Genomic DNA, 15,000 nt, shown 5'->3' with positions numbered 1-15,000 from the left:
AAATTGTAATAAAAAAAATCCAAATAAAAGCCTAGGCATATCCATTTGTTCTCACCATACACACAGTAGTAGCGATGCGATTATATTCGAAGCACGGAGTTGGGACTTCATGACAAGGAGATGCACTCAAGATGTACTCCAGCATCACTGAAGGCCGCCGAACCCCCCATTGTTTACAAACTCTTGAGTACACTTTGGCTACGTTGATGAATGAAGTTGACGTCACTCGTCTCTTTGTTATTGTTTTTAGACGCCGTTGGGATAATGAGGTTTTCACGATAATCGGGCTTTTATTGATGAGATGACGCGTTTAGGAAAAATACCAGCCGGATATAACGTACATGATGCGTTTAGGAAAAACACCAGCCGGATATAACGTGCATGATGCGTTTAGGAAAAATACCAGCCGGATATAACGTACATGATGCGTTTAGGAAAAATACCAGCCGGATGTAACGTACATGATGCGTTTAGGAAAAATACCAGCCGGATATAACGTACATGATGCGTTTAGGAAAAATACCAGCCGAATATAACGTACATGATGCGTTTAGGAAAAATACCAGCCGGATATAACGTACATGATGCGTTTAGGAAAAATACCAGCCGGATATAACGTACATGATGCGTTTAGGAAAAATACCAGCCGGATATAACGTACATGATGCGTTTAGGAAAAATACCAGCCGGATATAACGTACATGATGCGTTTAGGAAAAATACCAGCCGGATATAACGTACCAACACACACATCACTAAAACGGTTATAGTCTGATTAATACAATTAAGTGAGAACTGTTCATAAAGATATATATATATATATATATATATATATATATATATATATATATATATATTATATTATACATATATATATATAATATATTTATAATATATATATATATATATATATACATATATATATATATATATATATATATATATATATATATATATATATATATAAGGAACGATGTTGTAATAGGCTTCAACAGTCATGACGTCACTTCCCTCGCAATGTTGCATAGTAACTTAGTATTTGATTCTAAACTATCGGAACAATGGTGGAAGCTCTTATGAAACACTTCTCCGACGAGCATAAAAGCGTTTCCAGAGGAGAAAAACATTATAAATCTGATCATGTTTTGAATTTTATACAATCTGATCACATGACATGTGAAAAAGTTCTAGCCAGCAATGAAGAATAAAAAGTAGTGATTTTCTTTGTTTAGAACCAACCTGCTGGCTGCTGGGCGGACGTGACATCAGACTATTGAATCCTATTGCAAATGAGCCGGGTGACCCCAACTGTGTTCTTTCTACCTCGACTGGTCGTCATGTATTCAGTAAGGAATAAAAGCGTTATGTCTAAAAAAAAAAAACTGGTTACAATCTAGATGGAAGTGTAAAACCACTCTTCCGGAGGACTGGATACATACCTTGTGTAATTTGTCTTCTGGTTCCAAACTAATTGCATCTTCTTTTCTATCTAGTCTAAATATATTATATTATGCTGGTCGTCAATAAAGATCATCCATCCCCGCTCGCAAGCTTGTTGTGTTATTGAGGACTATGCACGGCTATGTGGTCCAGTGGTATGACACTCGCTTTCGGACTGGAAGGTCCTAGGTTCGAGCCTCGCGCTCGGCGCATAGTTGAGTCCTTGGAAAAGGCTCTTTACTCACATTCTCTCACCGTACTCAGGTGTAAAATGAGTACCTGGTCGTTAACAGCGTTGTCTTTATCCAAAAACTTGTAATATCGCCTAACAGGCGTCATGTCCCGTCCTACATGTTAAATGTTGCTGTTGAGCAGGGACCCCTTGTAAAGCGCATTGAGCACATTTAGTGGATATTGTGCTATATAAAGCTCAATTTAAAAAATAACTCATTTAATAAATACCAAAAAAAATTTTAAAAAATTAAAAAATGAAGGAATCGCACAATATTATTTTCTGTAAATGACTCCTCAAGAATGGTTACACATTTTTGTGATTTGTGAAGATTATCAGATGAAGATAGCCATCATAATATCATTTTCCATATTATACTCACTGCACGTGCGTTTCTCGCTCGTCATACAATGTTCTCTCGACCTCCTGGTGTGCTTACGGTGCATTGCATTCATAACAAAATTATGCTATTTTCCAAGAGATGGGCTGATTGATATCACGAATTTATGAATACTTTTCACGTGCACGGCGGGTTTCCGTACCGTACCCGTACGCGTTGGCGTGAAGTGACATCATGCTTACCTCCCTTCATCTCACAACTTGTTGCACATAATATTATTATCCCAAGCAGGTCTGACAACCGAACGCATTTAATTTGTGGGCTTGATTGATATACAACGATCTGTAACTACATTAAAATTAGCAGCAAACATGTGAATTGTTTGCAGATAAGTTTTAAAGAAAGAGACACAAGGTAGAGGATGGTTACCCACACGTGCCTTTGTTATTGTTTTTCTGACGCCACCACAACTGCGCAACCAGTTTGCGCATCCAGCTGGGCGTCTCCTATAACAGTTTGGGTTATCAGACCTACAGATATGTACACGTTGTCTCACAACCATATCACAGTGTTTCGAAGATTTTGATGCTGAAACTTGAATTAAAATAAAAGCCAATGCATGAGACTTGAAAGTATGTCAGTCTAACCTGACGTTTGAACTTTGACCTTTTAACTGTCGTACTTTAGAAAAACACGTTTTTAAGAGATTGGCCATAAAACTCGTCCTTCAAATATAGCTCGATTTAAATGACCCCTCATCTCGGCGGATACTCTCAAACCTGGGACTTTTTCCAATAAAGGGACTTTGCTTGTTTACAGTCTACAGCTTCTGGCAGTCTAGTTTCGCTGTTTAACACTGATGGGGACAAAGCACTGGGTAACACTGATGGACCCGAAACGTCCATTGTCTGTTTTGTTCCCATACGAAGCCTCTCCATTTTCACTCTTTCGTCTGTTTAACACTGTTCTCTGTCCTCTCATTTCAGACCTATCGATACAATTACTGACTCCAGGATAGACCACCGATGCTTCAAGAATGTTCCAGAACAAGTTTCTCAACCCGTCCGTGCTGCTGGGGTTTGTGATACCCTTCATCGTCATCACCATCATCATCTCGGGGCCCCTTCCCTGCGCAGGCGAAAAAGGTAAAAATACAAGACCCCATTATAATAAGGTCACCCTAAAGCCTGAACAACAACAACAACAACAGCAGCAGCAGCAACAGGTCTTGTCGTCGTCGTCGTCATCGGCGGGCAGACACGTTCCGCGTGCAAGTCGCTGCAGATGTTATCAACGCAAAAACAGTATGTAAGAAATTATTAGAATGCTGCCTCCTCTCGCCATAGATGGAGCATTGCATCCGAACCCTAAACCACCCCAGAGTGTAGTAACCAGTAAGATTTTTTTAAAACAAACAAACAAAAACCAATCCTATGTATCTTCCTGTTTAAAAATGAATGCTGCCTTGATATCGAATTCGGCGTCGTAATCATAACATCGTGAGGTTTTGTTTTTCCTTTTTTTGGGGGGATTTTTTTTTGGGGGGGGGGGGGGGGGGGGGGGGTTCAAATTGTGTTGGTAGTCCGGGATGCAATGTATCGGTTGAGCGCTCTACCAGTTCACGAGGAAGTGCTCAGAGCGCTTTAAAGGTGCACCAACACCTTGATTCTGAGATTATTGAGCCCGAGTTTTGCTTGATAGTTGATTTATGTATAATATAAAGATCTGATATATTGTGTATGAAACAGTCCCGGACAAAAAATAAAAAAAGAAAGAAAAATGCAAGAAAAGAAACATCCCCAAAAAATTTGTATAACCTCACACCTCCCGATTACCTTGTATCCCTCTCTGCTATTTCCTACTCTTGTCTCTCACTCATGACCCTTCACTGTTCTGCCGTATACTGAAAAAAAAAAAAATTTTAAAATTTGACCAGAGAACTTGTCCTTCAAATATCGATCGATTTAAATGACCCTCATATTCGCGAAGTCCAGGGTCATTTAACTCGATCGATATAATTTGAAGGACGAGTTTTCTGGCCAATTTTTTTTTTATGTTTTTTTTTCCCAGAGTACGGCAGTGTTGTTTGGCATCTTTTCTCCTCTTGTGTGTCCTTGACCAGCATAATAGGGTATCAAAGTCGTTACGTCACTTCCTTTTAACAACACCCACAACAACAACAAAAAAAGTGGTTCCACTTGGAAATCGGCAAAAACAGACATGACAGGCTCCAAGCAATGTTGACAATAGTGTTGGGCGATATCACAAATTTTCGATATCGATACAATACGATATTATGTCACTTGAAATATCGATATATCGATGAAAATGAATTATACATCGATATATCGAAAATCTATTTAAAAAATTACGATAAACGTGCTTGTCCACTCCCCCCTCCCAACCCCCAGCATTTCTATTCGCCAAAAAAATTCGTTTCTCCATTGTTTTTCATAGTAAACTGATTTTGTGTTGCTTTTGGCTCCATTACTATAAGTCGATAATAATAAGAAATGAAGAAATGATTCTCTGTGTGTCCGATTTTGGCCATGCACGTGGCCATCCGACAGCCCTGGTAAACTTTGAGCATAATATGAATATATATATATATATATATATATATATATATATATATATATATATATATATATATATATATATATATATATATATCGATATTTCATTTTGAAATCGATATGATTCGATATTGTCATTCATATCGATATTTCGATACAATTTGTCCAACACTAGTTGACAATCAGCTACAAAACATTGAAACATTTTAACAAAAGAAAAATTCGATCAATTTGAGTCTTTAAAAGCAACCGAGCTCGTATTGAACACAGCAGACGGATTCCTTTTGTTGAGTGTGGAACCAAAATGGCCGCAGGTTAGGCATGCGTGAGCGCACTTTTTGTCCCTTTTTGTATTCATCATTTCTTCTTTTCTTTGTCTTTTTCTAATGTCTGAATGAGGACGCACGTAGAAGGAAGCTCTATTCTTTCGAAGGACGGATAATAAATAAATAATATTCTCTTCATTTATCCTGGGGAAATTTGTTTTTAGGGTCTGTTCCAAAGAAAAACTGGAATAAGCCAGGCGCCAGCCGCAGTGCACACCGCAAAGCGAACTAGGGTGATGTGACTTGCTCAAGGCCGGTGATCGAGCTCGGTACCTTTTGGGTAAGAATCAAAGACCATACCGCTGAGCCACTCTAGACCAATCAAAGGTCCCGTGTGTTTTACGCTGAGCTGCCAACTTGAAATTTAAAAAATTCGTAGTTTTCAAGGGGAAAAAAGTCACTTTAAATAGCTTTAGAAATAAATAAATTGCCCTCAGCATGATCCAAAAATGCTCCGAAGTTCTGAATATAGGTTCTGAGGAACTAAACTTTCCTTTTCAACAGTATTTATTGAGTCAAGGAAGCGAATGTTGTTCTGTAGCTGGAGACAACAATTCGTATTTATACTATTTTTTCGGTGTACTCGGCAGGTCTGGTTTTACGTCATGACTTCTTGCTGAATGTTGTACAAGACAAACGTTATTTCTTTTCTCAATAACAATTGTGATTGTATCTTGTTATTCCACCCCTCTCCCTAAACAGTAACGCGTAATGATATCATGTTGACAAGAATCATTTGTGACGTCATATTATCAAGCGTAAATTTAACCAGAAGTCAGATTCTTTCAAAAGAAGTATTATTTAAATGTGTTTGAATATGTCTTTTATTCAAAGATGACGAAATAAGAATCGATGGAGGGGTAGAATAAACGATTTCTTTCACTCTTGCGTTTTGGAATTCGAACTTTGTTCCCAACGCGCACTCGCAAGCTCGTACAGCGGTTGGGAACACGTCAGGAATTCCAAACAGCAAGATTGTAAGAATCGTATATTGTTATTATTATTATATAACACGCCCTTGTAATATAACATGACCGAGTTGTTATTGTAATAACATTGGTGATATCGTCTGAAAACACTCACACAATGTTGTCTCCTGTGATAATGTTATAAATTTACCTTTATCGTATGTGATTGATACTGTGCTCTTCGAATCTACCTATGTTTCCCATTTCAACCTTTCACCTTTTGTCTTACATTTTCTCGAATGTTTTTAACTCTCTTCTTACCACCTACAGCAAAATCGTCACATTTGTTACGGCATAATATACATTTTTCTTATTCGGATTTTTTTGCTCTTCACAAAATTGAAGAATGATCTTTGTTTAATTAAACTCACTCAACCCTAACACCGACTATTTCCCTAGTGTGCCCGGGGTTACTTTTACCCCATGCTATTTATTACATTTTTCTGAGACAAATTATAGGCGTAAGTATCAAAGCTAATGTTTTTAGGTTTTACATGTTAATGATAGTTGAATAAAACTATCTATTTACACACTCAGTTAATACATTTTTCTCCAATTTTGAAAAGTTAATAAGAACATAAAGGTGTTTTGTAGAGAGCTTGCTTGAGTTTAAAAAATCAATTTTTCTGCTGGGTAAACCTGCCATTTTGGGAAAATACTGAAATTGATCGGTAAGGAGATGGTTAATGGTACATCTTGAATGATTTTTTTTCTATCCCATATTCTACATTTTTACTGTGCTACGCTGAAATGAGCCAAATTTGTCGCATGCGCCGCAGTAAAACCATTTAACATATACTTTTAAAAAACATGCTGAATAATGAAAGGAAGACACATTATATAGTGTAAACAATTTTTTTTTAGAATTATGCCTTTTGCGCCACGATATCATAAGTTATCGTCGCCTAGGCATTCCACGAAGGAATATAGATAACTCATCAAACAAGATGTCTGATGTCAACAGGAATCACCCATGTTGTCCAAGTGAGCAAATTGGGAGTTAATAATCTTGCTCAAGGAAAAAAAAACGAACGTGTCTGAAGCGGGGCTCGAACCCGGGTCACCCGGATCACAGTGCAATGCCTAACAACTCGGTCACTTCGCCCCCATATAGTGTAAAAGACGAAGAAATAAGAGACAATGAAGATGTGGGGAAAGGGGGGGGGGGAGGTCGTAGATGGTGAGATAGATAATGGAAAAGAGGTGATTGGGGGGGGGGGGGTAGTTACAATTACAATAAATATTATCTTGAAATGGCACTTGGTTCATCAAAAGAATTTGTCCCGAGCCTAAAATACAAGGGTAGGGAGAAGGGGGGGGGGGGGGGGGGGGGGGTCACGATAGCTCAGTTGGTAGAACACTCGCTTGACACGCTAAGGGATCAAGATTGATCCCGGATGCAGTCGAGAACAACCCAATTGTCCAGAATGAGCACATTGGGGGATAATAATCTTGCCCAAGGAAAAAAAATACGAAAGTGCCTTAAGCGGGGCTCGAACGCGGGTATGTAATTAAGTATAATACTCACCATTTCTACTCACTTAATTATAACATGTGAAATTAAACTTTTATAGACTCTTTGTGCGAATTTAGTTTGAAGTAACCACCCAACTGAAGATAGAATGATGTGGAAACCTGAGCCAAAATTAGATTACAAATAAACGTTTATGAGCAGAAGATGTTTACCGACTTGACACGCTCTGACATAGATATCCATCCTCTGCTGTGAAAACCATAATATGTAACAGTTTATGAGCAATAAGATGTTTACCGACTTGACACGCTCTGACATAGATACCCATCCTCTGCTGTGAAAACCATAATATGTAACAGTTTATGAGCAATAAGATGTTTACCGACTTGACACGCTCTGACATAGATACCCATCTTCTGCTGTGAAAACCATAATATGTAACAGTTTATGAGCAAGAAGATGTTTACCGACTTGACACCCTCTGACATAGATATCCATCCTCTGCTGTGAAAACCATAATATGTAACAGTTTATGAGCAATAAGATGTTTACCGACTTGACACGCTCTGACATAGATATCCATCCTCTGCTGTGAAAACCATAATATGTAACAGTTTATGAGCAAGAAGATGTTTACCGACTTGACACCCTCTGACATAGATATCCATCCTCTGCTGTGAAAACCATAATATGTAACAGTTTATGAGCAAGAAGATGTTTACCGACTTGACACGCTCTGACATAGATATCCATCCTCTGCTGTGAAAACCAAATGTAACAGTTTATGAGCAAGAAGATGTTTACCGACTTGACACCCTCTGACATAGATACCCATCCTCTGCTGTGAAAACCATATGTAACAGTTTATGAGCAAGAAGATGTTTACCGACTTGACACCCTCTGACATAGATACCCATCCTCTGCTGTGAAAACCTTATGTAACAGTTTATGAGCAAGAAGATGTTTACCGACTTGACACCCTCTGACATAGATATCCATCCTCTGCTGTGAAAACCATATGTAACAGTTTATGAGCAAGAAGATGTTTACCGACTTGACACGCTCTGACATAGATACCCATCCTCTGCTGTGAAAACCATATGTAACAGTTTATGAGCAAGAAGATGTTTACCGACTTGACACGCTCTGACATAGATACCCATCCTCTGATGTGAAAACCATATGTTACAGTGAATGGCAAAATCAGTCGGATGGTGAAAAGGCTTGAACTGAGATATTGCCAAGTTTAGTTAGAATGTAATTTTTAAAAAATCCAAAATGAGTTCTTGTCATAAATGATTATTTTGTGCATCTTCAGGAAATATCAACGCTTAATTTCACTTCTAAATATTTTTTACAGCTAGTCAAGTCGAAAAAGTATGAAATTTGAGAAATGTTGCTGGATACCTTTTCCATACATCTGACCATAACTTCATGAAAAATCATCCGATTTACTTCAAATAAAGATTAAAATGCTCCGAGGAGCATATTTTTTCAGAAAATGCATGGAAATGCAATCCACAATTTCCACATTCCGACTGATTACGCCATGCACTGACACATATTGTTACTACCGACATTTTCTGTCTGTGTATTTCAGTCTTGGAAATGTCTATGTTCTTTTATTTTTCAGATTTGGCAGAAAGATATAATTCAGTGATAATTTGAAAACAAAATATGCCATAAGGGCTATGAATCTAGTCTTCCTGGATTTTTGTATCGTTAAAGGAACATGAGAAATTACCTGCTACCATTTGTACACGAAGCTAGTCTATTGCAAAGCAATTTACGCCAAATCTAACAGATCCAGCCCCCAACCACTGATGAGTGGTATTGGGATAGCCCCCCCCCCCCCCCACCCCCAATAAATTAGCATAATACATAATTAAAATTTTTAAAAATATGAAGACACTCAGAGTAACATTATATTTTTTCTTCACCTCACCCCCTCCCCAACCCTCACCCCTCCCCCCTTTTTCCTCACAAACAACTACCCCCTCCCCCCAAAAAACCCAACGCCTCTATTCTGCCGATGGCCACAGAGACCATTGTGATGAGAGTGGGCCAGTATCCAGCCAGGATATACTACAATGCCCCAGCGGGAGTCCCCGTGGTCCAGGTGACCGCTTATGATAATACAACAGGTAACCTATTAAGTGTATTAACATTTTCAACATCTTAAAAATTGAAAGTAAAATATAGCTCAATATCCACTAAATGTGCTCAAAGCGTCCCTGACCAACATAACAGCAACACGTAACACGTAGAACGGATACATGGCGCCCGTTAGGCGATATTACACTTTTTTTTTCGACAGAGACAACGCTGTTAACGGCCAAGTACTCATTATTATTTGTTATTATTATTATTATTATTATTATTATTATTATTATTATCATCATCATCATCATCATCATCATCATCAGCGGCGTGGCGTATTGACGGCATATGGTGGTGCCATGATTAGAAAAAAAAATCTAATACAGTGAACACGGTTAAGAGGAGAGAGCACGACATATTAAAAACTCTCTTTTATGGAAGGGTGGGGGAGGGTCGATGGTTTCTCCGAGTGGACAAAACTCACAAAAACAAATAATTCATGAAAACAACAAGCCACAACACTGAGATACAAGTCCCGTATGAAAAGGTATTTGTAATTATTCTTTGTCCACCATTTAAAGGATTGGATTTGGCAGATAATGCAATCAATAAGTTATAAATGTAAATCAAAAGAGAAAAAAAAACCTATGACAGAAATTACTTACTTTTAGTACTTGTAAAAAAAAATCTGCACTGCGATGTTTCATCTCTGCAAATCTTTATATGTGTTTATTGAAATCTGGAATGGCATCTATTTCAGCTTTGTAAATTGACAGAATCATTAATGAATTTAACCGCTCCTGTTTCATTGAATTTCGCAACAAAAAAAATCACTCTTTTAAGGGTGCTAAAACAACGTTCAGGAGGTTAAGAAATACGATAAGTGGTTAAGGTCACTATAGCCTATAGATGTCCATGATTTGTCAGTGTTTGTTGTATCTGTAAAAAGTAGACAATAAAAGCAAAAGGCTAAACTAACTGTGAGCCATTCGTGCCTGTCATACCATGTCACTGAAAAAGAGCGTTTTCGAGATTTCCACACCTGTGTTAATTCAAAATCAGTCGGTTGGTGAGGAACTAGTCTTTTTATTTCTAATTTGTCATCTAGTGTCAATCTCCCAAACGGTCGGTGAAGTAAAGAGTCAACTTGATTCATTGCAATTCATTGTTTAACAAAACAAAACTTCAAAGTATATCTCAAATAATGGAAATCAGTGGAATACGATTAATGATTGCACAAATAAAAGGTAGATTCAGATCTTAAAGCATCACAAAGAAAAAATCACTCCACTTAAGTACTTAAAAATCTAAAAACACACCAAAAGTATAACTGTTGACAGTCTTCGCTTTCTTTCTCTGACTGACACAAATACACACGCACAAACACACACACACACACACACACAAATAAACACTCATACACACGTAACCATCAACTCGGCACTACAAGCAAGTAAAATGTTGGTAAATTCGTCCACAATGCTTCGTTTCAAAGAATTACTTTATTCAATAATCGTGAAAAAGAGGTGGGGGGTTTGATATGTCATATTTTAAAGTTTTATGATTTTTTTCTTTGCTGCTTACAAATAAACTTGACAATGATCAGTGTTTTTGACAGTTAATGTAATATTTTGGATGGCCGAAGTTACCCTACATTGGCAATTGCCTAAAATCAACGTTTTTGAACTTTGAACCTAATTTGGCGCATCCCCCAGTCCAACGGTGGAGCTCTCAGATCCTGGCACAAGTCGAGGGGTTTTTCGCTATTTGAAGATAGTATAATTCGACCTAGTTTCTCGCTCAATCAGCTGTCGCGATACTGATGGATATAGCATTAATTGGAGCTCGGATTGCTTTGCACCACGGTGTTTGATTTAGTCACTACTTCGCGGAGTGATGTCACCAACACACGAGTCGGCGCAGTGCGTGACTCGGAATCTTGAATAGAGTGGAGACTAAAAAGGCAGTATGTTGTTGGCGAGTTGGCGAAAGACAGTGGAGTTAAAATCTCTGTTTTATTTTTAATTAAATTATGCTGTTAATGATTTTTTAAAAGATTGGTGCGGTGCCTGGCACCATTCGATCCAATGACCCCACGCCACTGATCATCATCATCATCATCATCATCATCATCATCATCATCATCATCATCATCATCATCATCATCATCATCGTTGCACATACAAAATATCGCTCTCTGATCATCTCATTTCATGTTCTCATTTATTGTTATTATATTATATTATATTATATTATATTATATTATATTATATTATATTATATTATATTATATTATATTATATTATATTATATTTATTATATTATATTATATTATATTATATTATATTATATTACATTATATTATATTACATTACATATATTATATTCCCAGGTTATCTCTCAAACTTCCAGTTGGAGAACAAGGACGATGCCAGTCACTTCCAGATCGGGCCCGATGGCATCATCAAAACAGCCAGGACAATCAACTACGATGTGGGACGGACGTTCGAATTCTTCGTCTATGCCCTCTATGATCAAAAGGTAAGGGTCAAAGTTCAAAGTTCAAACGTTCAGTTACGACCTAGAAAGAGGAGCTACGACGCGTTAGCTCTCCTCTTTCTAGGGTTACGACAAGAGCCTTCAACAGTCGTGACGTCACTTCCCTCGTAATGACGCATGGTAACTTAGTAACTGGTTCTAAACTATCGGAACAATGGCGGACGCCCTTATGAAATACTTCTCCGACGAACATAAAAGTGTATCTAGAGGAGAAAAACATAAATCTGATACGAGCCGTTAGAAGTTGTGTAAATGTGTGTTAAAAAAAAAGAAAAGAAAAAAAAAAGAAAAAACATTGAACAAAATGTATAAAATGTCTTCCAAAAATAAAGAAAAGAAAGGATCTAAACTCAACACCTACAGTTTCCGCTTAAAACCCCCTTTAAGTCAGCAACAGCAGCATAAAAAAAACAAGGTTTTAAAAATTTGTTGTTGTTTGGTAAAGAAGGGTTTTGAGTCCAAAACATTCCGTGTCAAGTATTTTGTTCGATGTTGTTTTGTTTATTGTTTATTTGTTTGTTTGTTTTTTGTTTGTTATTGTTGTTATTTTTGTTTTGTTTGTTTTTCCTTTTTTGTTAGTTTGAATACGTTTGTTCTCTTTTACTGAATATATTTTGTCTATGTACAGCATATCTTTCAGGCTTTACAAGTCAGGCTGGTCTCTAATCGTGTTTTGTGGTCCTGGCATGATTAGCCGTGTTGCCAGATAGAAGCAGGTTTTTTACTTTTACTTCAACGGCATACGATTCTTAACTCTTACGTTGGGGAAGTAATCAGTTGCCGCCCCTGTTGTCATGGAAATGTTTACATTAGATTATCTCAATGCAGTTAGCGATTGTAAACGTTACTTCAATCTTACTGTGAATCTCATGCGCAGCATCTTTGCGCACCAACTCCCATATTATTATTGTCTCTTGTTATTATTATCATTGTTGTTGTTAATGTGTAAATCTGACTCCTTTCTGTTTGGGGCGTGTTCCCGTATATCTTAACTGCTGTGTTTTGATAGGATGAATCTCGCCTGTCCATCACAAAAGAGTTGATATCTTCGTGTAGAATAATAGGGTGTTTTCCACTTTGAGCAAGTGACTGTGTATCTTTGTTGGGTGCGTTGCAGTAAGGTGTGTGTTACGGTAGGGTGGGTGTGTTACATGCCGAGCACGGCTATGCGAAATAAGATATGAAGGAAGAGGGAATGCGAATGACATCGAATCATGCCTAAAATTATATATTTCTCTCTGGTTTTTCTATCTCGCTATCAGTCTCCTTAACTATGTATTTATGTATCTATCTTTCTATATGTTTATCTACATTTTATATATATATATATATATATATATATATATATATATATATATGTGTGTGTGTGTGTGTGTGTGTGTGTGTGTGTGCAATATGTATATAATGAATCTTATATCTATTTATAATTATCTATCTGTCTATTTAACACATTTCTATCTATCTACCACATAATGTATCTATCTATTTTTCTCTCTTGATATGCCTATTTCTGTCCATCCATATATATACATATATATATATATATATATATATATATATATATATATATATATATATATATATATATATATATATATATATACACGCACAATTATATATATATATATCTACGTTTTCATATTTCATTTATCTATTCTTATATATCTATCTATCCAGTAATTTCATCGAATGCATCTATTTCCACATAATGTGTGTTTTCCTATTTTTGAAACGAATATACGTAATTATCCAAAATTCATGAAATAAATATTATCATCGTCCTCATCATCATCAATATCATCACAATCATCATCACTTCCACCACCACCATTATCATCATCAACATCATCACCACCACCACCATCACTACAACCACCGTCAACATCATCATCACCACCATCACCATCCCACCATCACCACCATCACCATCACCACCATCACCATCACCACCATCACCATCACCACCACAGCCATCATCATCAAATAACCATTCACCCTCAGACAGCCTCAGACACCGACTTTCCCCATCATCTCATATTACATAATCACATGATTCCTATTCTATTTCCCTTGACAGTTAGACTTTCCCCATCATCTCATATTACATAATCACATGATTCCAATTCTATTTCCCTTGACCGTTAGACTTTCCCCATCATCTCATATTACATAATCACATGATTCCTATTCTATTTCCCTTGACCGTTAGACTTTCCCCATCATCTCATATTACATAATCACATGATTCCTATTCTATTTCCCTTGACCCTTAGACTTTCCCCATCATCTCATATTACATAATCACATGATTCCTATTCTATTTCCATTGACCGTTAGACTTTGCCCATCATCTCATATTACATAATCACATGATTCCTATTCTATTTCCCTTGACCGTTAGACTTTCCCATCATCTCATATTACATAATCACATGATTCCTATTCTATTTCCATTAACCGTTAGACTTTCCCCATCGTCTAATATTACATAATCACATGATTCCTATTCTATTTCCCTTGACCGTTAGACTTTCCCCCATCATTACATATTACATAATCACATGATTCCTATTCTATTTCCCTTGACCATTAGACGTTCCCCATCATCTCATATTACATAATCACATGATTCATATTCTATTTCCATTGACCGTTAGACTTTCCCATCATATCATATTACATAATCACATGATTCCTATTCTATTTCCCTTGACCGTTAGACTTTCCCCATCATATCATATTACATAATCACATGATTCCTATTCTATTTCCCTTGACCGTTAGACTTTCCCCATCATCTCATATTACATAATCACATGATTCATATTCTATTTCCATTGACCGTTAGACTTTCCCCATCATCTCATATTACATAATTACATGATTCCAATTCTATTTCCCTTGATTGTTAGACTTTCCCCATCATATCATATTACATAATCACATGATTCCTATTCTATTTCCCTTGACCCTTAGACTTTCCCC

The 15,000-nt window shown here is 36.9% G+C and overlaps 1 protein-coding gene across 1 annotated transcript in view; it reads left to right on the top strand.

Annotated features, from left to right (window-relative positions):
* The window catches only part of LOC144975459 (uncharacterized), a 159,300-nt gene that overhangs the window by 91,989 nt on the left and 52,311 nt on the right, over nucleotides 1-15,000 (top strand). Inside the window, exons 2-4 of the mRNA XM_078919555.1 lie at nucleotides 2,999-3,157; nucleotides 9,399-9,500; nucleotides 11,849-11,997. Of these exons, the coding sequence (XP_078775681.1) occupies nucleotides 3,049-3,157; nucleotides 9,399-9,500; nucleotides 11,849-11,997 (360 nt within the window). The 5' untranslated portion in view covers nucleotides 2,999-3,048. The remainder of the gene's footprint in view (nucleotides 1-2,998; nucleotides 3,158-9,398; nucleotides 9,501-11,848; nucleotides 11,998-15,000) is intronic.

This window comes from Berghia stephanieae, chromosome 6 (genome assembly GCF_034508935.2).
Source record: "Berghia stephanieae isolate SIO BIC M18660-M18661 chromosome 6, UCSD_Bste_1.3, whole genome shotgun sequence".
NCBI classification, from domain to species: Eukaryota; Metazoa; Mollusca; class Gastropoda; order Nudibranchia; family Aeolidiidae; genus Berghia; species Berghia stephanieae.
This window is presented reverse-complemented; position numbering and strand designations above follow the sequence as displayed.